Source organism: Symphalangus syndactylus, chromosome 9 (genome assembly GCF_028878055.3).
Source record: "Symphalangus syndactylus isolate Jambi chromosome 9, NHGRI_mSymSyn1-v2.1_pri, whole genome shotgun sequence".
NCBI classification, from domain to species: Eukaryota; Metazoa; Chordata; class Mammalia; order Primates; family Hylobatidae; genus Symphalangus; species Symphalangus syndactylus.
Genome location: NC_072431.2, coordinates 90,044,951 through 90,071,191, shown reverse-complemented (window position 1 = coordinate 90,071,191; position 26,241 = coordinate 90,044,951). Strand labels below are relative to the sequence as shown.

At 37.1% G+C, this 26,241-nt stretch overlaps 1 protein-coding gene across 4 annotated transcripts in view; it reads left to right on the top strand.

Moving 5' to 3' along the window:
- The window catches only part of SUGCT (succinyl-CoA:glutarate-CoA transferase), a 769,733-nt gene that overhangs the window by 370,009 nt on the left and 373,483 nt on the right, over positions 1 to 26,241 (top strand). For all 4 annotated transcript variants that reach the window (XM_055293359.2, XM_055293357.2, XM_055293358.2 and 1 more), the window contains one exon: positions 14,045 to 14,147. In XM_055293359.2, coding sequence (XP_055149334.1) covers positions 14,045 to 14,147 — 103 coding nt within the window. The remainder of the gene's footprint in view (positions 1 to 14,044; positions 14,148 to 26,241) is intronic.

Below are 26,241 nucleotides of genomic sequence, written 5' to 3'. Positions count from 1 at the left end.
ACTCCCTCTTCTCTACATGTTGAATTTTTGATGTCACAACATTCATCACATTACATTGCATATTCTTTAATGAATTATTATAGTTGTTATTGTTTTTAATAGTTTTATCTTTTAACCTTCATTCTAAAGATATAAGTAATTTACACACCATCATTACCATATGAGTATATTCTGAATTTGATTGTGTACTTACTTTTATCAGTTAGTTTATACTTCAGATTTTTCAGATTATTCACTCATGTCCTTTTCTTTCAGCTCGAAGAATGATTTTTAGCATTTCTGGTAAGGCAGAATGGATTTCCTTAGCTTTTATGTGTCTAGAAAAGTCTTTATTTCTCCTTTATTTCTGAAGGATAACATGCTGGGTACAGTATGCCTGGTTGACGGTTATTTTCCTTCAATGTGTTAAATATATCATCTCACTCTCTCCTGACCTGTAAATGTTTCTGTTGAGAAATCTTCTGCCAGGTGTATTGAAAATTGCTTATATGTTAATTGCTTCTTTTCTCTTGTTGCTTTCAGTATCCTCTCTATGGTTTTGGTATTTGACAGTTTGATTATAATATATATTTGGTTAGCCTGATTTTGATGAAATCTGTTTGGAGATCTTTGATTTTTCTGTGAACAAATATTTATATCTTTCTCCAGGCTTGGGAGGTTTCCTGCTGTCATTTCTTTAAATGTGGTTGTACCCCTTTACCTTTCTCCACTCTCTTGAACGCCAATAACTGCTCTTTCAATGTGGTCTCATACACCATTAAGCATTCTTCATTTTTTTTTCTTTTTCTCCACTGCCCGTATATTTTCAAATAATCTGACTTTGAATTCAAAGATGTTTCTTCTACTTGGTTAATTCTGCTTTTAATGTTCTCTATTGCAGTTTTTGTGTGTGTGTGTGTGTGTGGGGGGGTTCACTTCATTTTCAGCTCCAGGATTTGGGGTTTTTAAAAATTATTTTAATTTCTCTGTTACATTTCTCTGTATTTTCTTTAAGTTGACTGAGCTTCCTTAAAACTGCTATTTTGGGCCAGGCATGGGGCTCACGCCTGTAATCCCAGCACTTTGGGAGGCTGAGGCAGGAAGATCACCTGAGGTCAAGAGATAGAGACCATCCTGGCCAATATGGTGAAATCCCATCTCTACTAAAAATACAAAAATTAGCTGGGTGTGGTGGTGTATGCCTGTAGTCCCAGCTAATCAGGAGGCTGAGGCAGGAGAATCATTTGAACCCAGGAGGTCGAGGTTACAGTGAGCCAAGATCACACCACTGCACTCCAGCTTGGTGACAGAGCGAGACTCCGTCTCAAAAACAAACAAACAAACAAACAAAAAACAATCAAACAGCAAAACAAAACAAAACACACACACACAAACTGCTATTTTGAATACTTTGTCATTCACTTCACTGATCTCTATCTCTTCAAGGTCAGTCCCCAGCACATTATTTTGTCCGTTTGGTGATGTCATATTTCCTTGATTGTTCCTGATCTTGTGGTTGCGTTTATTTGTTACAGTCCTCACCATCTGGTTATGCCTAGTAATGTTCCTCAATAGTAAGCCTGTCCAGAAATCTTGAGCAGACCCTCTGTAGTGGTCCCAAAGCCTGTGATCACTATAGCTATTGCAGCCCTAGAAGGAGCTCTAAGCCCAGGACAACCATGGCAGTGCCACCCAGGCTTGAGTTCCTTGACTTATACAGCTGGTACAGAAGCTGTCTGGAATCAATCTGAGGAAGACTCAGTAAGAGCACCAGCTTTGTGTGGAGGCTGGTCATGGGTTCAAGCCTGGAAGACCTGTGGTCTGTGTTTCCTGCAGCATAATGTTGTTGGCTAGTTTCTGTTGTGTGGTACCTTCATTGGCCAGAATGCAGAGCAACCACTGAGGTTTGTATATTTGTTGCTATGAGCCCCAACCCTGTGCTTTGTTTCAAACGGAGCCTGGGTAGTACTCTGCTGGTACTCCCAAAATTTCTCATGAGTTCTTGGAATGGTGGGGAACCTGAATGCTTTGAGCTCCACTTTTCCCACTGCAGAAATTGTGAATGTAGGGCAATTCACAGTGTGTGATACTGTTTTGGCTTGGGAGGGAAGTGACATGGTCAGAGAATTGTTCTTCTTACTATTTCATTATAGTTTTTCTCAGTTTTTTGGTGCAATGGGATGTCTCAGCCTCCCAAGTCCTTGAATATTCAGACTGGTACTTTTGCCTGATGATAGTTACTAGTTGGATTTCTTTGTGGAGGAATTAAGCTATAGAATGCGTATTCTTTCATCTTGCTGCTGTCACTCTAAAAGAATGGATTTTTAAGGTCATTTGAATTCCTGAGATCTTATGACTCTGGAAAGTATAGGAAGTCCCTAAATTGAAACATGATGTTTTAAGCATTTGTATGTTAGTCAGTTTTTGAAATGTGAATTTTTTTTTTCCGTACGACATACTGCAAGATTTTCTGCAAGACATACAGAATTTAGGGACTAGTCTCAAAGAAAAATTAAGAGGAGATGCTGTGCTATTCCATTTTAATCTAAGGGTCTCAAATTGTCTTCCTTCTCTCAATGTCTGGGTCTGATTAAACATAGTCTTTCCAAGGTTTTAGGAGACAATTATGTACCACATTAATTCAAACTAATGTCACTGAGAGTCTCTTATTCTTTCCAAATCATCATATATTCACTCATTCAGCAAATATTGAGTGCCAGTTATCTTCTAACTACTGTGTAAATAGCAGTCAAGAAACAGTCTGTTTTTAGTGTGAGAGAAGATAGTGGTACTGGGGAAGGAGACAGTCAAACAGAGTTGAGATACACCTAACATCGGTGACTTTTTGGAAGGAGGAATATTGGAGGCAATATGTTTTTAACCAGATATTGCTATAGTCTGGGTGTGCGGAATCAAGGGCCAGGACTGTGATAGTTACAGTGCAAATGGAGGAGTAGTTGATTCTATAAGGCAATTGTATCTAAGTTATAAGAAACGATGAAAAGGAAGGAGTTCCAGTTTTAGCCAAGGGTGTGAGTTCTGGCAAGTGAGGAATCCTAGGTTTATGAAGGAAATGGAAATCATAAAATCTTCCATGGTCATGATATCATGGGGTTGCTAATGCATCTGAGTGGAATTATCCTGTGGTACATAGAAAAAGGGACCTAGGGAAAGAAAGGTCTGGGCTGGTAATATGGATTTGGGTGTCATCTGCATAGAGATGACAAGATGACTTAGATGAGTAAAAGAGAACAAAGAATATTGGGAGTGCCAAAAAAGAGTACAAATGTCCAAAGTGGTATTTAGAGAACCAAGGGAGGGCCGGGTGTGGTGGCTCATGCCTGTAATCCCAGCACTTTGGGAGGCCAAGGCAGGAGGATCACCTGAGGTCAGGAGCTTGAGACCCGCCTGGCAAACATGGTGAAACCCGTCTCTACTAAAAATACGAAAATTAGCCAGGCGTGGTGGCGGGCGCCTGTAATCCCAGCTATTTGGGAGGCTGAGGCTGGAGAATCACTTGAACCTGGGAGGTCGAGGTTGCAGTGAGCCGAGATTGCACCACTGAACTCCAGCCTGGGCGATAGAGCGAAACTCTGTCTCAAAATAATAATAATAATCATCATCATCATCATCTAGGAAACCAAGGGAGAATAATGTCACAACTCCAGGTGGAATAGTTAGCATCATCAAATACTACATAGTGATGTAGTATGACAACCATGAAAAGAATATTGGATTTGACAAATGATCATTGGAGACCTTTAGAGACTGGGTAAGAAAAGACATTCATGACCAAATCAGATTTCAGAGGTTCGGGAGTGATGGTGGATTGAAAACAGATAAATAAGAGTAATTAAAAGGGTTGAGAATGTCTAGAAAACAATTTTTTTTTCAAATGGGAACTTGTTTGTTATTGATAATAATATGGAAGATACTACTAATCAGCAGATTTTGGATGCCTCAGAGGCAAAGTTTATGTTGCCTCCTGTCAAGTTTCTCATCTACATCAGCTGTACATCTCCAGTCTCATCTACATCAGCCCATTGTCTGCATCAGTGCTGAGTAGGTCAGTCTGCTGCCTAAAGACCTCTCTGAGTTCCTTGTTGCAAGAAGAAATCCAATATTCTTAGCATAGCAGTCAAGTTGCTTTGCATTCTGGTTCTAAACTCTCTGTCACATTTCATCTTCTGCCACTTGGGGCACAGGAGATTTCAGATTCCTTCCAAGTTAGATCTTTGTACATATTGCTCTCTCTACCTGGAAGAGCTTTTCTCTCATCTTTCACTTGTCTAATTCTAACTTGTCTTTCAACACTCGGCTCAAATATCGCGTTGTTTTTGAACCCTTTCCTGCCTCGGTGGGTCCAGTGCAAGTCTCCCTCTTTGTTGCTTCAACCACAAGTTGTTTCTTTGTATCTTTGTTTCAGCATCCTGCATTGTAATTCATCTATTTTCATAGCTGTGTTCTCCATTAGACTATATGAACTCTTAACACAGGGACGGTCTTTTTTATTGCAATCTCCATAGCAGATGCAAAACAAACTCTTGCTAAAAGCATCGGGAATGAATGTGTATCAATGTAATAATATATACTGAGGTATATAAGGTAGAAGTGAAGAAGCATATTATTAGTGCAAAAAATGAACAGTTTCACCTCTGCTCCTTCATTTTTTAGCTGTGACCATATATAATGAATAAAATATGTGAAGCTATGCATTCTGAATGTATTCTGCTATAGTCATTATGTGTTAGAACGTGGTTTTGGAGTTAAGCAGTCTCAGCTTTAAACATGACATCTGACTCTAAAAGCTGTATGAATTTGAGCAAGTTAATTTTTCTGAACCTGAGTTTCCTATTGGTCAAATGAGGATAATACCGTATAGTGTGATTGTGAAGATAAAATTGACAAAATATAGACTAAACAATTTAATAACCAGCATTTAGTTGTCACTAATGTCACAATTATTTCCAACTCTCACCTTCATGGCTGAGATCTCTTATTAGTTTCTCTCTGGTCTTGTATTTGTCTCATTTGCAACTTTAATTCATTTTATAAAGAGAGGAATGTTTCATTTCTTAAGTGGAATTTTGATGTTAGGAAATTTAACACCAGCTGTGCTTCCCCTATCTAAATGATACCATTTGATTCATAATACTCATTCCCAGCATTAAGCAAATTTAGAAAAATCTAGAATGAAATATATGTGTTGATTTAGTAAGTTGCCAATTAAATTTGAATTGTTTGTGAGTCTCCAGATAATTTCCCAGTGAAGGCCCTAGCTTCACTTGCTAAGCTGGATCTGAGGACACTCTTTTTGTCTTATCTTCTGAAATCTATTGCCCTGAGTGATTTAGATCAGCTTTTTAAATTTTTTTTAGCAGAATTTTTGTGGTTAATAAAAACATATGCTTACAGCTTTTTTTGCATAAAGGATTCCACATCCGATTTAGATCAAGAGATAGATTTTTAGAAAAAAATGATGGATATGTCCTCTGAGAGCAGTGGAATGCAATGATGTTCTGTCTCTGATTGAGTTCATGGCATTTCAGAACCCTTCCACACCCACACCCACGCAAAGACACAAACACTGGTCACAACTGCAGCTCCCGCAGTCTCATTTCCAGAGTGCATCCGTTGTTTTCCATAACATGAAATAAATCCCCCTCTTTTGCCCAGTGGTGAAAAGCTTATATAAATACTAAAACTTCAACTATTCCCCTGAGTTTTCCGTTGGCTAACCTGCAGCCATGGGTTGTTTGGATATTGACATGCATTTGCTGTGTAGATCTTTCAGGCCACTTTGGTGAGTCCAGTGGTGATAAATTCTGTTGTCTTGAAAATTTATCAGGCTAACTGTTTTAACACTCCATTTATGAAAACTTAAGTAATTGACACACTCATCGAAAAGGCTCCAGGTTCAAAGTATCTCTTTTATTCTTTCAGCATATATCATTCTGATGATATATATCTATATATATTTTAGGAAGCCTTGGCCAGGAGATGACTGGAACAGTCATTGAAAAGAAAGTAAGAATGTAAAGAATTGATTAGAGCCCAAACATTTAACCTTGCATTGTTATTCCTATGAAATATTTTTTAAAACTATATTTAGAAGTGAAGTATTTTATTCTTTACCAAATAGGGGGAGTTAACATTACTGGGCTGGAATTAAAATGTATAATAAAAAATCCTTATCCATCTAATTGGAGAGAAAATGGAAGGCATATACTTAAAAAGAAAAATCAATACTTGGTGTATAGTGGACAATCAGTAAATGAAAGTGTGGATAGGATTGATTTGATTCCTGGTGAAATGTAATACTACCTTTATAAAAAATGTTTATTATATCCTTAAGTAGAAACTTATATGATTGAACATCATTGTTCTTATAGTAGCCTTATTTTGGAACATACATTTGTTCGAATTTTTTCTTTTTATTTCTTGTTTTTCATTTCTTCTCTTACATAGCAATCAATGAAGCATCCTTCAGTATTGAAACTATTCTTTTTTTTTTTTTTTTTTGAGATGGAGTTTCGCTCTTGTTGTCCAGGCCTGGAGTGTGATGGTGTGACTTCACTCACTGCAACCTCTGCCTCCCGGGTTCAAGGGATTCTCCTGCCTCAGCCTCCTAAGTAGCTGGGATTACAGGCACCCACCACCATGCCTGGCTAAATTTTTGTATTTTTAGTAGAGACAGGGTTTCACCATTTTGGTCAGGCTGGTCTCGAACTCCTGACCTCAGGTGATCCACCCGCCTTGGCCTCCCAAAGTGCTGAGATTACAGGTGTGAGCCACCGCACCTGGCCGAAACTATTCCTATACTTTTTTTTTTTAATGGTGAAAGAAGTAAATTTAATACAGTTTCTTCTGGCGTCTGCAGATTTGAAGCAAATTCTAGCTATGTACAGGAGAACTGAAGGGAAGTCCATGAATACTCTACTATTGTTTCACTAGCCCTTTCATATTAGTAAAACATTTTAGTCTACTTTGGCTAATATTTTTAAAATGCCTCTTTGGTTACCTAGATTATTAGTTAATTAATTAAAACAGGTTTGATAATTTAATAATCAATAATTCTGAAATTCTTCATACATTAGAAACTAATTGTATTGTGGTATCCCTATAGATCCAAGATTTTATTTCTGTGTTCGCTGATTTTACAGAGAAGAAATATAAAACAATAAATCTCATAAATGTGTTAGCTTCTCTTCCTTAAGACCTATTAGTGAAAATAAAGAAAATCCATGTGCTTTTCTGTCTCTGAAGTCCAATTTTAAATTATAGTAGAAATAAAACAGACAAAGGATTTGGATGAATTTGAGTTCTGTTCGTTAAACTGAAATATCACTTTTTGCATGTCTTGAGTTGTGCTGGTTAGTAAATCACAGTACAAAGGTTGTTTGTAGGCCAATGGTTGTGACCATTAACTTTTGTGTACTTTTCCCAAAGCTTTCTTTTATTTTTATTTTTATTATTATACTTTAGGTTTTAGGGTACATGTGCACAATGTGCAGGTTTGTTACATAAGTATCCGTGTGCCATGTTGATTTCCTGCACCCATTAACTCGTCATTTAGCATTAGGTATATCTCCTAATGCTGTCCCTCCCCCCTCCCCCAACCCCACAACAGTCCCCGGAGTGTGATGTTCCCCTTCCTGTGTCCATGAGTTCTCATTGTTCAATTCCCACCTATGAGTGAGAACATGCGGTGTTTGGTTTTTTGTCCTTGCGATAGTTTACTGAGAATGATGGTTTCCAATTTCATCCATGTCCCTACAAAGGACACGAACTCATCATTTTTTATGGCTGCATAGTATTCCATGGTGTATATGTGCCACATTTTCTTAATCCAGTCTATTGTTGTTGGACATTTGGATTGGTTCCAAGTCTTTGCTATTGTGAATAGTGCCGCAATAAACATACGTGTGCATGTGTCTTTATAGCAGCAATGATTTATAGTCCTTGGGGTATACACCCAGTAATGGGATGGCTGGGTCTAATGGTATTTCTAGTTCTAGATCCCTGAGGAATCGCCACACCGACTTCCACAATGGTTGACCTAGTTTACAGTCCCACCAACAGTGTAAAAGTGTTCCTATTTCTCCACATCCTCTCCAGCACCTGTTGTTTCCTGATTTTTTAATGATGGTCATTCTAACTGGTGTGAGATGGTATCTCACTGTGGTTTTGATTTGCATTTCTCTGATGGCCAGTGATGATGAGCATTTCTTCATGTGTTTTTTGGCTGCATCAATGTCTTCTTTTGAGAAGTGTCTGTTCATGTCCTTTGCCCACTTTTTGATGGGGTTGTTTGTTCTTTTCTTGTAAATTTGTTTGAGTTCATTGTAGATTCTGGATATTAACCCTTTGTCACATGAGTAGGTTGCAAAAATTTTCTCCCATTCTGTAGATTGCCTGTTCACTCTGATGGTAGTTTCTTTTGATGTGCAGAAGCTCTTTAGTTTAATTAGATCCCATTTGTCAATTTTGGCTTTTGTTGCCATTGCTTTTGGTGTTTTAGACATGAAGTCCTTGCCCACGCCTATGTCCTGAATGGTATTGCCTAGGTTTTCTTGTAGGATTTTAATGGTTTTGGTCTAACATTTAAGTCTTTAATCCATCTTGAATTAATTTTTGTATAAGGTGTAAGGAAGGGATCCAGTTTCAGCTTTCTACATATGGGTAGCCAGTTTTCCCAGCACCATTTATTAAATAGGGAATCATTTCCCCATTTCTTGTTTTTGTCAGGTTTGTCAAAGATCAAATAGTTGTAGATATGCGGCATCATTTCTGAGGGCTCTGTTCTGTTCCATTGATCTATGTCTCTGTTGTGGTACAAGTACCATGCTGTTTTGGTTACTGTAGCCTTGTAGTATAGTTGAAGTCAGGTAGCGTGATGCCTAAAGCTTTGTTCTTTTGGCTTAGGATTGACTTGGCGATGCGGGCTCTTTTTTGGTTCCATATGAACTTTCAAGTAGTTTTTTCCAATTCTGTGAAGAAAGTCATTGGTAGCTTGATGGGGATGGCATTGAATCTATAAATTACCTTGGGCAGTATGGCCATTTTCACGATATTGATTCTTCCAACCCATGAGCATGGAATGTTCTTCCATTTGTTTGTATCCTCTTTTATTTCACTGAGCAGTGGTTTGTAATTCTCCTTGAAGAGGTCCTTCACATCCCTTGTAAGTTGGATTCCTAGGTATTTTATTCTCTTTGAAGCAATTGTGAATGGGAGTTCACTCATGATTTGGCTCTCTGTTTGTCTGTGATTGGTGTAAAAGAATGCTTGTGATTTTTGTACATTGATTTTGTATCCTGAGACTTTGCCGAAGTTGCTAATCAGCTTAAGGAGATTTTGGGCTGAGACGATGGGGTTTTCTAGATATACAATCATGTCACCTGCAAACAGGGACAATTTGACTTCCTCTTTTCCTAATTGAATACCCTTTATTTCCTTCTCCTGCCTGATTGCCCTGGCCAGAACTTCCAGCACTATGTTGAATAGGAGGGGTGAGAGAGGGCATCCCTGTCTTGTGCCAGTTTTCAAAGGGAATGCTTCACGTTTTTGCCCATTCAGTATGATATTGGCTGTGGGTTTGTTATAGATAGCTCTTATTATTTTGAGATATGTCCCATCAATACCTAATTTATTGAGAGTTTTTAGCATGAAGGTTGTTGAATTTTGTCAAAGGCCTTTTCTGCATCTATTGAGATAATCATATGGTTTTTGTCTTTGGTTCTGTTTATATGCTGGATTACATTTATTGATTTGCGTATGTTGAACCAGCCTTGCATCCCAGGGATGAAGCCCACTTGATCATGGTGTATAAGCTTTTTGATGTGCTGCTGGATTCGGTTTGCCAGTATTTTACTGAGGATTTTTGCATCAATGTTCATCAAGGATATTGGTCTGAAATTCTCTTTTTTGGTTATGTCTCTGCCAGGCTTTGGTATCAGGATGATGCTGGCCTCATGAAATGTGTTAGGGAGGATTCCCTCTTTTCCTATCGATTGGAATAGTTTCAGAAGGAATGGTACCAGTTCCTCCTTGTACCTCTGGTAGAATTCAGCTGTGAATCCATCAGGTCCTGGACTCTTTTTGGTTGGTAAGCTATTGATTATTGCCACAATTTCAGAGCCTGTTATTAGTCTATTCAGAGATTCAACTTCTTCCTGGTTTAGTCTTAGGAGGGTGTATGTGTCGAGGAATTTATCCATTTCTTCTAGATTTTCTAGTTTATTTGAAAGAGGTGTTTGTAGTATTCTCTGATGGTAGATTGTATTTCTGTGGGATTGGTGGTGATATCCCCTTTTTCATTTTTTATTGCATCTATTTGATTCTTCTCTCTTTTCTTCTTTATTAGTCTTGCTAGAGGTCTATCAATTTTGTTGATCTTTTCAAAAAACCAGCTCCTGGATTCATTAATTTTTTGATGGGTTTTTTGTGTCTCTATTTCCTTAAATTCTGCTCTGAATTTAGTTATTTCTAGCCTTCTGCTAGCTTTTGAATGTGTTTGCTCTTGCTTTTCTAGTTCTTTTAATTGTGATGTTAGGGTGTCAATTTTGGATCTTTCCTGCTTTCTCTTGTGGGCATTTGGTGCTATAAATTTCCCTCTACACACTGCTTTGAACGTGTCCCAGAGATTCTGGTATGTTGTGTCTTTGTTCTTGTTGGTTTCAAAGAACATCTTTATTTCTGCCTTCGTTTCATTATGTACCGAATAGTCATTCAGGAGCAGGTGGTTCAGTTTCCATGTAGTTGAGTGGTTTTGAGTGAGTTTCTTAATCCTGAGTTCTAGTTTGATTGCACTGTGGTCTGAGAGACAGTTTGTTACAATTTCTGTTCTTTTACATTTGCTGAGGAGAGCTTTACTTCCAACTATGTGGTCAATTTTGGAATAGGTGTGGTGCGGTGCTGAAAAAAATGTATATTCTGTTGATTTGGGGTGGAGAGTTCTGTAGATGTCTATTAGGTCCACTTTGTGCAGAGCTGAGTTCAGTTCCTGGATGTCCTTGTTAACTTTCTGTCTCATTGATCTGTCTAATGTTGACAGTGGGGTGTTAAAATCTCCCATTATTATTGTGTGGGAGTTTAAGTCCCTTTGTAGGTCACTCAGGACTTGCTTTATGAATCTGGTTGCTCCTGTGTTGGGTGCATATATATTTAGGATAGTTAGCTCTTCTTGTTGAATTGATCCCTTTACCATTATGTAATGGCCTTCTTTGCTCTTTTGATCTTTGTTGGTTTAAAGTCTATTTTATCAGAGACTAGGATTGCAACCCCTGCCTTTTTTGGTTTTCCATTTGCTTGATAGATCTTCCTCCATCCCTTTATTTTGAGTCTATGTGTGTCTCTGCACGTGAGATGGGTTTCCTGAATACAGCACACTGATGGGTCCTTACTCCTTATCCAGTTTGCCAGTCTGTGTCTTTTAATTGGAGCATTTAGCCCATTTACATTTAAAGTTATTATTGTTATGTGTGAATCTGATCCTGTCATTATGATGTTAGTTGGTTATTTTGCTCGTTAGTTGATGCAGTTTCTTCCTAGCCTTGATGGTCTTTACAATTTGGCATGTTTTTGCAGTGGCTGGTACCAGTTGTTCCTTTCCATGTTTAGTGCTTCCTTCAGGAGCTCTTTTAGGGCAGGCCTGGTGGTGACAAAATCTCTCAGCATTTGCTTGTCTGTAAAGTATTTTATTTCTCCTTCACTTATGAAGCTTAGTTTGGCTGGATATGAAATTCTGGGTTGAAAATTCTTTTCTTTAAGAATGTTGAATATCGGCCCCCACTCTCTTTTGGCTTGTAGAGTTTCTGCCGAGAGATCAGCTGTTAGTCTGATGGGCTTCCGTTTGTGGGTAACCCAACCTTTCTCTCTGGCTGCCCTTAACATTTTTTCCTTCATTTCAACTTTGGTGAATCTGACAATTATGTGTCTTGGAGTTGCTCTTCTCGAGGAGTATCTTTGTGGCGTTCTCTGTATTTCCTGAATCTGAATGTTGGCCTGCCTTGCTAGATTGGGGAAGTTCTCCTGGATAATATCTTGCAGAGTGTTTTCCAACTTGGTTCCATTCTCCCCGTCATTTTCAGGTACACCAATCAGATGTAGGTTTGGTCTTTTCACATAGTCCCAAATTTCTTAGAGGCTTTGTTCATTTCTTTTTATTCTTTTTTCTCTAAACTTCCCTTCTCGCTTCATTTCATTCATTTCATCTTCCATCAGCGATACCCTTTCTTCCAGTTGATCGCATCTGCTACCGAGGCTTCTGCAATCTTCGCGTAGTTCTCGAAACTTGGCTTTCAGCTCCATCAGCTCATTTAAGCCCTTCTCTCCATTGGTTATTCTAGTTATCCATTCTTCTTATTTTTTTTCAACGTTTTTAACTTCTTTGCAATTGTTTTGAATTTCCTCCCATAGCTCAGAGTAGTTTGATCGTCTGAAGCCTTCTTCTCTCAACTTGTCAAAGTCATCCTCCATCCAGCTTTGTTCCATTGCTGGTGAGGAACTGCGTTCCTTTGGAGGAGGAGAGGTGCCCAGCTTTTTAGAGTTTCCAGTTTTTTTGCTCTGTTTTTTCCCCATCTTTGTGGTTTTATCTACTTTTGGTCTTTGATGATTGTGATGTACAGCTGGGTTTTTGGTGTGGATGTCCTTTTTGTTTGTTAGTTTTCCTTCTACCAGACAGGACCCTCAGCTGCAGGTCTGTTGGAGTTTACTAGAGGTCCATTCCAGACCCTGTTTTGCTGGGTGTTAGCAGCGGTGGCTGCAGAACAGCAGATTTTCGTGAGACCACAAATTCAACTGTCTGATAGTTCCTCTGGGAGTTTTGTCTCAGAGGAGTACCTGGCCGAGTGAGGTGTCAGTCTGTCCCTACTGGGGGGGTGCCTCCCAGTTAGGCTGCTCAGGGGTGAGGGACCAACTTTAGGAGGCAGTCTGTCTGTTCTCAGATCTCCAGCTGTGGGCTGGGAGAACCACTACTCTCTTCAAAGCTGTCAGTCAGACAGGGACATTTAAGTCTGTGGAGGTTCCTGATGACTTTTTGTTTGTCTGTGCCCTGCCCCCAGAGGTGGAGCCTACAGAGGCAGGCAGGCCTCCTTGAGCTGTGGTGGGCTCCACCCAGTTCGAGCTTCCTGGCTGCTTTGTTTACCTAAGCAAGCCTGGGCAATGGCGGGCTTCCCTCCCCCAGCCTCACTGCCGCCTTGCAGCTTGATCTCAGACTGCTGTGCTAGCAATCAGCGAGACTCCGTGGGCATAGGACGCTCCGAGCCAGGTGCGGGACACAATCTCCTAGTGTGCCGTTTTCCAGGCCCGTTGGAAAAGCGCAGTATTAGGATGGGACTGACCCGATATTCCAGGTGCCGTCTGTTACCCCTTTCTTTGACTATGAAAGGGAACTCCCTGACCCCTTGCGCTTCCCGAGTGAGGCAATGCCTCGCCCTGCTTCGGCTCACGCACAGTGCGGCTCGCGCACAGTGCGCTTAACCGACTGTCCTGCACCCACTGTTTGGCACTCCCTAGTGAGATGAAACCGGTACCTCAAACAAATGCAGAAATCACCTGTCTTCTGTGTCGCTCAGGCTGGGAGCTGTAGACTGGAGCTGTTCCTATTCGGCCATCTTGGCTCCACCCCCCCCAAAGCTTTCTTAAAACAGCTATATTAGTATTTTTTTTTGTTTTGAAGAATAATATATCAGTGCGTATCCTAACCTGATTTCAACTACCTGAGACCTAAAAGACATTTTGCCCAATAACTTCCCGCTCAAAGTACAATATTATTATTATTAAATTCATAAATTGCTCAGAGAGTTCACAGCAATAGAAATAGGAAGAATTACCTCTCTAAATGATGGATTTTTAAACACTTCTACCTGGGTGGCTACTCTTAGCCACTACAGGGCCACTCAAGTCATTTCATACAGACAACCTTCTCTCAAATGAGGTGTAAAGAAAGACTAGGAAACATAGTTTTATCACTAATGCTTGCTTTGAAAGTGGGCCACATGATAGAAGAGGCTATGTTACATTCCTTCCTTTGTAAAAAATATATCCTTGTTTGTCTTCTTAGGTTTGAAGAAGAACTGACCAGCAAGTGGTTACATCTTTTTGAAGGCAGTGGAGTCCCATATGGCCCAATCAACAACATGAAGAATGTATTTGCAGAACCTCAGGTTTGTTTTTGAAGTTTAACAACACAAGCATTTGCCTCTCTTTTCTGTCCAGATTGACTTACATCAAGGTACCTTTGCCATTGATCTCAAGCTTATATCACATGATGTGATTTTTCACCATTATATTAAAATTGTTTGTGGGTCTGAGATAAATAGAACCAGAACTTAGAAGTGCCTGTCCATAAGCATACTTATGTCTCTGTTAGATTTAATTTACTGTATTTCTTCATCAGCCACTACATGAAGTTTCTGTGGCCAGGTATTTAATTTTCCTGAAAAACAGAAATATACACAATTGAGATATTGGGGTTGGGTACTCAGAGACTATTCTTTGTAGGAAGAAATATGAGAACTCTCATAGTTACAGTCTACCTCTGATCATATGATTATCATAAAATGTACAGAGCAAATCATATTTAAATCTGCAAATGAGAGGACTTTGTTTGCTTTGATGAATATGTGTTATTTGTAAGGCATAAATTTTACACAGATAGATATTTGTGCTCTACATTGCTTATCAGGCTCCTTTTTGGGCTCCAGGAACAGGGTCACCTGAAAATATATTTACTTTATAACATTGTTCAAGTGATTATTTTTAGATGATGTGAAAATAATGTTTTGATTTTATTACTTCAGTCAATATAACTACAAGCAATTTACCATTTCTCAAATTCATCCATTAATCCCCAAAAGTAGAGAGACTCCATTTTAAAGCTTTCAGTATGATTATGCAACTGTCTTGTCAGTTTCCAACATTCAAAACTATGGGGTGTATTTTCTTGGGTTCCTTATATTTTTTATAGTGGCAGGTTTTTCTTAGAAATAAATTATGGAACATAGAATACACCTTTTGAGGGAGGAGACCTTTGTTGGAAAACCTTTGGTGCCTTTGATCTTACATGAATATCTGCTTAAAAGAAAACTGAAATATTTTAAATTTAATGGTTACTACCTTTACTGGAGAAAAAAAGTGAATGAATTCAGGAATTCTGCTTGTGCTATTTTTCTGCCAAGATTATGAGTATGGCAAGGCTTTGTTCATGTTAAAACATTGGTCAATAATGGTCAATAAGTATTTGAGATAAAGGGGCCCATTTGGTGTGTGCTATGTGAATTCATCTGAAAGGGACCCCTCACCATCAGTGGATTAATGCCTGGTGATTCTTTACAAGGAGGTAGCATTGTGCACCCTCTGACAATAGTAGACCGGGGACTATTTTCCTCACTTCGTAACTTTGAGTGAGGCCAAGCCATCATTTGAAGCTGTTGTGTATTGAGGTGTGCGTAGAACTTCATGTTTACCTCAGTTTGAGGGTACATTTTTCTGGAGATTTTCTGGAGATTTCCTAAGAGTTTTTCCATCAGCATTTCTATTGCTCCATCTGTGTTTCATCAGAGATGAAGGCACCAAAGCAAAGAATTATTTTTAAATAATTATATTATTTAAAAATATATTAAGTATATTCTAACACTACTTATTTTTTAGGCTTTGATAAACAAAGATTTATAATCCCACCCACTATCTTAAAATAATTCACTTTATTGGCTAGTTCAAAGTGAATATAGTATAATTAGGATTTTTATACCTAATTTTCTCTTGTGGTTCAATGTAATTACTTTAATCTTTGCATCTCAATTCTTTTGGAACTACAGAAATTTTTGTTATTAGTCTATGGCATATTTTCATCATTAGCCTACTTTCCAAAATGGAGAACATTTATATTACCTAAGTCAATGTACAAGGTTTTCATACTATTACAAATATCTCTACAAACTTCCCTGTGTGTAAATTTGTGTAAAACAGATTATTTTTGAAAACCCTCAAGATGACATCTAACTATGATGGCTTAGTTCATTCATTTATTCAACAAACTTATGATATATCCAGTGCTTGTGACTTAGCAGAAATTCAGTACACAATCTATACCTGCTATTTAAGTCCATTTTGAATTTATTTATTAGAAAGGTAGGGGTTAATGAGTTAACTGGAATGTGCAAGCTTTCCAAAAAAGTTGCTGCTGTGGAGTCCCCCCTCCCCTTTTTAAAATCCTCCCCACCATAACTATCATCCTGCGTACTCCTGAGTGGAGGCTGACAAGCTCTATCTTCAGGGCTGGTTGGAAAACCCTTGGTGATCTGAGGGAACTCAGTGTAACACAATGGTTAAGACCATGGAGTCAAAATTGATGGGTAGTTTATTATAAACTTCTAGACTTTAGTTTCCTTAAGTGTAAAATGGTGAAATAGCATCTGAGATACTGTTTATGAAGGGAACAGCACAGGGATTGCAAGATGATAAACGGCCAATGCTTAGTAGTAGCTGTGGTTATGATGGTGCCCTTTAAGGTTATATTCTTGTTTAACTTGTTTTACTTACCTGTGTATAGTGGATAGAGGAAAATCCAGTGTAGCTTTGAGGATGGGGATCATTAAATTAAGCTTGCACTCTGCTATCCTTTTATAAAAATATATCTGCAAACTCTATGCCAAGAAGAGAACTTCCCTTCCTCATTTCTGATGATTGAAAACCCTTTTATTTTTCATTTTCTGTAAAAGTTTTTTCTAAGTATGATTTCCGTTTAAGGTATCCTCCCTTGTTTTGCCTCTGATGAGCTGTAGAGTTTCTTGGCCCTGGGTGCATGGAAACGGCCACTTCTGTTCAGATGTGGGAACGCACCGCTGGCGCGTGTGGCCCACTCTCCATGTGCGCTGTGCCAGCACAGCTGCTAGTTCAACTGAAAATTGCTTTGGGTGAAGTACAAGGCCTGGAACATGGCGTAGGAATGGAGACTTTGATAAAGTGTAAAGGGGTATGTCTAACAACAACAACAAAAGTCAGGATTGGGAGACTCAGTAACGGCAGAAAAATTTGAGTGCCTACTTCTCAGGTAGACCATTTACAGCGTTTCATCTGTGGTTTGAAGTTGGAGACAACAAAAATTTACTTGATGGTAGAAACTATTTCTAGCCTAACAATTTCATCATAGTCAATGGATTGAGGTAACTTGATTTTTCGATTCAACCAAAACAACAGATGATTTTTTTTTCATGGATAAATGAGAGATTGTCTACCTTTAATCCTCTGATTATATATGACAGACCTTTGCACAGTTAAAGCGATCCTACAGGCATCCACTGTTAAGTCAATCAAGAATACTGCAGGCTGGGTGGAGGGGGATTGGTCTGCATTTACTGAAAGTTCTGAGGAGTTTTTATTCAAAACCCTTAGAGTGGGAGTTTTATTGTCTTTCTCTCTCAATGACAAATTATCTGTGGAAAGCTCCGTGCATTATAGATGAATAATATAGATTATCTGCATATAGATTTTAATAGCCAGTCATTTTGCCAAGTGCTTTCTTAAAATATCTTCTTTTAATCAAGCCAAGATTGTGCAGTACATTAAAGGAATTCTTAAAAAGTTTCAAAAACTTACTAGATGACCTCAGTATGGTCCTATTTAACATACCCTTGGGAACATGTGCATGAAATACATTGTGGTTTGAGGGTTTCCAACCCAAACAAACTTAAAAGAAAATACAGCTTTTAATAGAAACTATTCAAATTCCTGCAAACATAGGTATATGTTTCACCACTGAGAGGGATTAAAAGCATCATTGTCTACATTGAGAATCAAAAGGGAATGTGCCATTCTGCTTTTAGGCTTTGCTTAAGACTTTTTACTTGGTGATTCCAGCATATCACCATCTTTGATTAAACTGCTCAATTAAAAACTATGAGTGATTGAAGCCTCTGATTCGTGTTTTTCTTTGTCATGGATGCCATGACCTGAGGGTAGGGAAGAGAGGGCAAAGGGTGTCACAAAACTGGTGTTATTTAATAGAGTCTTCACATTTGTACCACACAAGTCGAATATATCAGGTGTAAGACATCACCCTGAAGCATCACTTCTGAGAACTATTGGGAGGAAAATATCAGAACTATTGAAATATCACAGCTGGCCCTGATTTTAACTTGTGCCAAACACCTGCAGGCTCTAAAAGGATACCAAAACAAAACCCCACCCCGTGGCAGCAAGCCATCCCTTAACAACCCTTTCTTAACTTTGCATCACCATCAAAATTAATTTAACATTTTCTCCAGAAACCTTATTCTTCCTGTCCCAGAAGGCCATTACAACCCCTTTAGCACATCTTTCGTATGGGATGAATATGTCATAGAAACAGAGTGAAGTCTTGAATATTTGATGGCTGAAAATTATCTGTTTTCATCTCATTGTTTGTATAAGCTTTTGAAATTGGAGAGTTTATTAATCTCTAGACTAGCTCATATTATCTGAGTGATTTTGTTTTAGCACATTTTGGCAAAATATCTGAGCATCTTATTTTTTTAAAAAGGCCACTGTTCATATAGCAAACATCAGAAGCACCCGCAAAATACAGAGTTATTTTTCAAGACCTTTCTACCATTTCAAGACCTTTCTACCACACACACACACAGACATGCACACACACACAGACATGCACACACACACACACACACACACAAACACATCCACACTCACTTCTGATGCATTTTAAAGATCACCTTTCAAATGACATTAGTTAATATTTCTTGAAATGCAGTTTCATAGCCCTCAGAGGGTTATACAAGTCAAGCAAAATTATATTCTTGTTTCTAATACTGCTGGGAAATACATATATACAGTGGTCTTTGCAACTGGAAAACTGTTTATAAAGATCTGATGTAAAATAGTAGATCTAGAAATAATTCCTAGCAGGCAAGGAGATAAAAACATGAATTTTATGTGTGTCTCTGAATATACATGACACATTTAACTAATGTACAAATTTGGATACATCATATTATTTGTGTATTTGTTTTATCATCCCTGGGTGTAATATTTTAAGTATTTGAAGAAATAATGTATTTTTGATGTAGGTGATTCAATAAAATAAAAATGGAGAGTTTAAGCTCCCAGTTTTGTATTAATATATAAAATATGAGGCAATAATGTACAGTTTTATCTTGAGTTGAGAAAATTATCCTATTGCAAAAAACTTCCTGTGTTATTATTTGAGAGGAAATGTTAAAATGTCGAATAAGAATCAAGGACTTAGTATAACATTACTGGCATTTTATGTTCTTTTTCTTCGATATACCTACAAAATTTGGACACTTTTTATGGACACAATGTCTTTAAGCTGTAACACACAGGGGCAAAGGAGATCATAATCATTTATTCATTCAGTCATCCCTTCATTCAGTAAATCACCATTGACATCCACTATGTGTATGGTCTTGTGTTTGGTATTTGGCAAGGAGTGGTACGATGGTAGAAAGTGAATCAAGAGGACAAAGCTGTCAAAATTTCAAGGACTCTGCAGTTTAGGTTAAGGTAGAAAGTGTTCAGTGTCACAGAAGACTTATACATAAATGCTCTGAGCATTTCTAATAGCAAGAAATAACAGGCATAAAACTTGGGGTTTTCTTGTTTAATGATGTAACAGAAGTTTAAAATCTGACAAAAAAATTTAAAATGTCTTAAGCATATTTGCCCCAGAACTCTTTATCCTTTCAGATGCCTTTTGTAATTAGTTTATTCTATTTTTAATAAATTTCTTCTCAGTGACTAAGAAGAATATAATGGAGGGTTTCAGCTTTTACTATTTAGTAATTTTGAAATTATTTGTGACCTTGATACATAAAATATATTTTGATGTCTTATAACATTATTTTCTCTGTTTCTTGCTCTCTTTCTCTAGCATGTGCTATAGTTTATTCATCAAGCTCCACATATGTACTTTATATTTTCTGAACACTTCTATAATATTTCAGAGTAGAAATATATAGTACAATCATTGACTTTTACTAAACTTTGAACTTGCAAGCCAAAGACATAATTGTTTTAATGTGTAAAAAATTAAAATCAAGAAAACTGAATTATACTATTTGGGGGCATTTTGCAACCCAGAATAAAGAGTAATTAGTACTAGCTAATCTTTGAAAACAGTTTAGCACAGTGCTTTACAATAAAAATATAACGCAAGCCATATTTGTAATTTAAATTATGTAGTGGGCAAATTTTAAAAATAAAATAGCAAAATTAATTTAATATTAAATTAATAGCAAAATGTAGAATTTTAATTATATATTTTATTTAGCTTAAAATATTCAAAATATAAATGCAGTTAAAATTAAAGGAGAACATTAATGAAACATTTTAAATGTTGTGCTAAGTCTTTGAAATCCACTGTGCATTTTATGCTTATAGCACTTGTTGCAGACTAGTCTCATTTCATGTACTCAGTAGCCACATGAGGCTAGTGGCTGCAATGTTGGCGGGATCAAGCTAGCCAATTATAAAAATATGTGGGAGTTTGTTCTTCACTTTATTCTCCAGCTTTGCTCACTTTTTAGTTATTTTAATTTTCATTTGTTAGCCTCCAACTAAATTTAACGTATAATTTTAGACTTAATATCATCATAGTATTTGCTTTGAAGGCATAAGAATTTCGTCTTTTAAAAGTCCTATATGGGGTACGTAATTAGCATGCATTCTACTACCCATTTCTTTTTGGCAACCTCCTAAATTTGTATTGGAAGGAAAAGCTTTTACTCAAACAAATGATTTCTATAGTAACAAAATGAAAACATGTAATAAGTTAGCAACTATCTTTTCTCATACAAATAATGTCAGATTTTAGGGCTTTCAGGCTTGGTTTTTTTGAGGGAGTTGAAAAGAAAAATCCAAGGCCTAGATACAGAAAACTATCAATATTAACCTTGATTGAGAGACATAAAAGGTTTGAATATATGTAGAGACATAGTCATTCATAGCTGCAAACACTGAATATTGTTAAGGTATCAATTATTCCCAGATTACTTATCACTTTAATATAATTGCAATCAAAGTCCTGGTAGAATATTTTTCTGAAATTTTTTAGCAAGTGGTTTTTCAAGTCTACCATAAAAAACATGTGGATGAGAATAGCAAATATTTTGTATGTTTAAGCATAAGTAATGAGAAGGAAGCAAGCATTATCATACATAATTAAATATATTCCAAAACCACAATAATGGGGCTAGCAGAAAATAAAGAGATAGATCAATGAAACATAAAGAAGAACTTTAAAACATGCATAGAGATTTGGTATGTGATAAAAATAGCATGACAAATAAGAGGAGAAAGGGAGACATTTTCTGTTTGAAATAAAGGAAATTAACTGTTACTTTTCTCTTAAAATTATATCTATGCTTTATGCCCAGATAATAGAGGTTTCAGAGTTACTGTAGACTATTTTTACTTAAAAGAAAGTATTCATGAAAATCAGTTAGATTTTAAGAAAAGGAAAGGTTTTCTAAGCATCAATGCAATAGAAGATGTCAGAAAGAAAAGAAATTGATAAATTTGTTTAGTAAAAGTGAAAACCTGTAAAGTACATATCGGTATGATAAAAATACAAAGTTTAGTCACAGAGAAATATTAAGTTATTGCAATGAATATGACCGAATGCTGTTGTAACCTAAATATCTTAAGAGCTCTTAGAAACAATAGAAAACACTAAAATTTCCAAGAGAGTAATGGGCAGAAGACATAAGATGCCACTTTGTACAAACTCGGAAAATCCAAAGAATCAATAAACATAAAATGAAGGTCAGCTTTGCTAACTGTAAATGGAAAGATACATTGGTCAAAGAGTACAAACTTTCAAATATAAAACTTTTCATTTATAAAGGTACTTATAACATGAGTAAGTTCTGGAGACTTAAAGTACAGTATAGTGACTATAGTTAAGGAAAATGTATTTTCTACTTCAAATTTGTTGGGAGAATAGATCTTCTTCTTTTTTAAAACAAACAAACAAACAAGGTTTTGCTCTGTTCCCAGGCTGTAGTGCCTTTATAATTTTGTTTATTTTTTGTAGAAATGAGATCTCACTATGTTGCCCAGGCTGGTCTCAGCCTCTGGCCTCTGCCTGTGCTCCTGCCTCAGCCTTCCAAAGTGCTCGGATTATGTACCTGGCCAAGAATAGATTTTTTTTTCTTTGAGCAGTGCCTTGGTCTGTTGTCCTGGCTGGAGTGCACTGATACAATCTCGGCTCACTGCAACCTCTGCCTCCCAGGCTCAAGCAACTCTCATGCCTCAGCCTCCCCAGTAGCTAGGATTAGAAGGGTATGCCACCACACCCGCAAATTTTTGTATTTTTAGCAGAGACAGGGTTTCACCATGTTGGCCAGGCTGTTCTCGAACTCCTGGCCTCAAGTGATCCACACACCTTAGCCTCCTAGAGTGCTGGGGTAGCAGGTGTGAGCCACCATGCCTGGCCTAGATCCAGTTGTCTTGGTACCATTGTTGAAAAGACTTTTATTTTCTAGTGAATTTTCATGTCAATTAATCTTGCTCAAAATCAATTCACCATTAATATAAAGAGATTATTTATAAATTCTTGATTATTTAGGAATGTCTTATTTAGTATCCACTGTTATGTACTTCCCAAACTTTCTAATGTTAATTTCTAATATCACTCGTTGTGTTTGAAAACATACTTTGTGTGATTTCAGCTCTTTTATATTCACTGAGTCTTGTTATGTCCTAGCATATAATCCATTCTGTAGAATATTTCATGTATTTTTGGAAGAATCTGTATTCTGTTGGAATATTTTGTAGATGTCTATTAGGTCCCTTTGTCTGTCTTATCAGTATGAAGGTCTCTCTAACTCTAGTAACACTTTTGTTTTAATATCTATTTTCTGATATTAGTGTAGCCACTCTATTCTCTTACATGGTGGTTGATTATATTATACATCCTTTTATTTTCAACCTGTTTGTAATTTTGATTCTAAAGTATGTCTCATGTAGACAGTAGATAGATAGATCCTATTTTTTGTCTTTAATTCAATTTGAAAATATCTACCTTTTGATTAGGTTATTCAAGCCATTCATAATGCTTTGATTGATAGGTTGGATTTACATCTGCCATTTTGCTTTATGTTTTCTATGTGTCTTATGTCTTTTTTACCCCTCTGCTCCCACTTTATTGCCTTCTTTTGTACTAAGCGGGTATTTTCTAGCATACCATTTTAATTCCCTTAAGAATTTTTAAAGTAATATTTTTGAGTTTTCTTATTGTTTTATCTAAGCCTTGTAATATGCATCTCAATTTATCAAAATTGACTTCAGTTTTGTACTGATTTAATTACAACGAAACAATGTTTTCTGCTACACACTTCCTTTTTGTATGTGTGTGCATATATACATATAAAACACATCTATGTATATTAAAAACTCAACAATATAGTATTAGATTTATTTAATATTATGTCTTATATAATGTTAAATCTTTTATGGAAGCTAGTGAAAGAAATAAGAGCAAGTCTATATTGATAACATTTGTTATAGTAATCTTTTTGTTAACCCTATCTTATTTTTAGTTTCTTGCTATTGATTTGAGTTATTAAATGGTATCTTTTTCTTATTTCAATATAGCTTTTTGCTCTTACAATGATTGTGTAATTATTGTCAAATATATTACACTTATATATATTAAAGGCCTAACAGTACACTTATATACATATTGTTTATTGAAATTGCTTTTTAAATCAATCAAGAGAAGAAATATTCAACTGTATTGTTTTGTGAAATTGCATACATCATTACTTTTACTGGTGCTCTCTTTTTGATGTGTGCATGGATTCAGTGTGTTGATGATATTAGTTACTTTCACCCTAAAATATTTTCTTTGGTGTTCATTTTAATGTAAGTCTACTAGCAATGTGAATTTTTTTCCATGTTTTTTTTTGATCTGAGATTGTCTTTAGTTTGCCATCTTTTTTGAAAAATATTTTGCTGGATATGATTCTTGTTAGACAGTTTCTTCCTCTGAGCACTTTGAATATGTCATTCCACTGCCTTCTGACTTCCATTGTGTTTGATAATAAGTAATGTGTTAATCTTACTAGGTTCCCTTGAGTGTAATGTATCATTTTTATTTTGCTCCTCTCTTCAAGGACAAAAGATTTCCTCTGTCTTTGAACATTTTTAGTATGATATGTCTGGATGTTTGTGGTTCTATTAACAGTTAATCTACTTTGAGTTCATTCAGCTTCTTGGATGTATTGATTATACAATTGATGTATTTGAGTTCATTGAGGTTCTTGGATGTTTTTCCTAAAATCTGAATAGTTTTCAGCCGTTTTTTTCTTTGATTTTTAAAGATTATTTTTTCTTCTAGTACTTCTATTATACTTATGTTCTTCTATTTTATTATGTTTCATATTTCTCTAAGGCTCTGTTTTTCTCCAATCTTTTTTGTCTGTGTTCTGCAGATTGCTTATCTCTATTAATCTATCTTATTTTGCTGATTCTTCCTACTGCCAGTTCAAATTTATGGTTAAACCCTTCAAGTAAATTTTTCATTTCAGTTATTGTACTTTTGGACTCCAGAATATCTATTTGGTTCCTTTTAATAACTTGAATAATTTCTACCTCTTTATTGATATTATCTCCTTTAGGAGACAGTGTCAACATACCTTCCTTTACTTCTTTAAGCATGGTTTTCTTTTATTCTTTGAGCATATTTATAGCAGCTGATTTGAAGTTTTTTTTCTCCTAAGTCTACCATCAGGATCTCTTCAAAGGAAGTTTCTGTTGCCAGCTTTCTTCTTTCTGTATATTGGTCACACTTTACTGTGCTTTGCATGTCTCATAATTTTTTGTTGATAACTGAACACTTTAGATCTCCCCTCCCCGACCTCTAGGGTTGTTTTGTTTGTTGCTCACTAGTTCAAATGACATTAACTTTGCCCAGCCAGTTCTGTGAAGTGTTCCTCCCCACCCACCTTTTCCACAGTGCATAGCTTTTGAGGTCCCAGCTCTGACTCTTTCTGATTGTTTTTATCTTCCACCTTGGGGTAGGAGATTTTAATCTTGACCTAGGGGTCACTTTTCATATGTTATAAGCTACTAATTGATCAAAGGTTGTTCTTAGCCAGTTATATTTTTTATCCTTTACAGTTGGATGTGTGTGCTTGACTTAGAGACTGCTATCACAGTTAAGGTAGTTTACTCACCCCCCTACCCCTGCTACCCATCCACATTCAGCCAGGGTCTGGTAATGTGAAGATTCCCTCTGCCATTGCTTCTGATAGGACCCAGCCTTTAAATATGCACATAGTTGCCCAGACTTACATGGATGAGTGTGATTTTGAAGCCTAGCTTTCCAGGCATTGCCCTTGGGTCAGAGCAGCTTACTGTTCACTCAGTGTTTGGTTAGAGTTTAAGTACCTCGTGCCAGTGAGGCTACCGCCTTTTGGATGGGTCAGGATGCAACTTGATGAATACTTTCAGGTCTGGCCCCAAATCATGCTTCGATTACCCCTTCTTGATGAAGCCGAATATATGTGTACATCCTTTCTTGCATACAGAGTTGCCTGTAATCTCAGAAGGGCTCATCTTGACTGTCTCTTTTCTTGATTCTATTAAACTTGCTTGTCTGCTGTTTTGCTAGTATCATGAAGCTAACATCTTTCTCTTAATTGCTCCCCAGAAAAACCTGTATTGTTTTCAACAATGCCCTTAGACTTAGAGCTCTCCACTCTCTCTTCCGCGTAAGGATAGTCTCCTCAGGCAGAGCTGGAGAACTCTTCATCCTTATGACCTACCTTTCTGCCAGGCCAAAACCTTGTTGCCACTGTACCAGACTTCTGGGGTAAGTTCCACTTTTCCTGAGTAACGTTCCTGCTTTAAGAGTGAGAACTAGAAGTGGTGGTGGTGAGTGCCCTTAGTCTTTTTGGCTTGGTCCTTCTGCAGTGGATCTTTTTACCTACAATTAAGCTGTAACAGGGGCAACAAGAACCCCCATTTCCTTGGCCTGCCATGCCTAAGGTAAAGCTTCCACCCTATGTATGGGGATGGGATGGGGGAAGGCAGACCATGTCATTTTTGCTATGTCTGCCTAGAATGTAGCTTCTGCAGCACAGGCTATGAGAAGTGAAAAACACAGCAGCCTGCTCCTCATGGGGTAAAGCCACAGTCCTAGAGTAGAAGGTAGGTAGAGAGGAAGCCCTCCTTATCTTGGCTGCACCTGCCTGGAGTAGACTGCCTCGGTTAAAGCTTTTGTAATGCAGAGGTGTA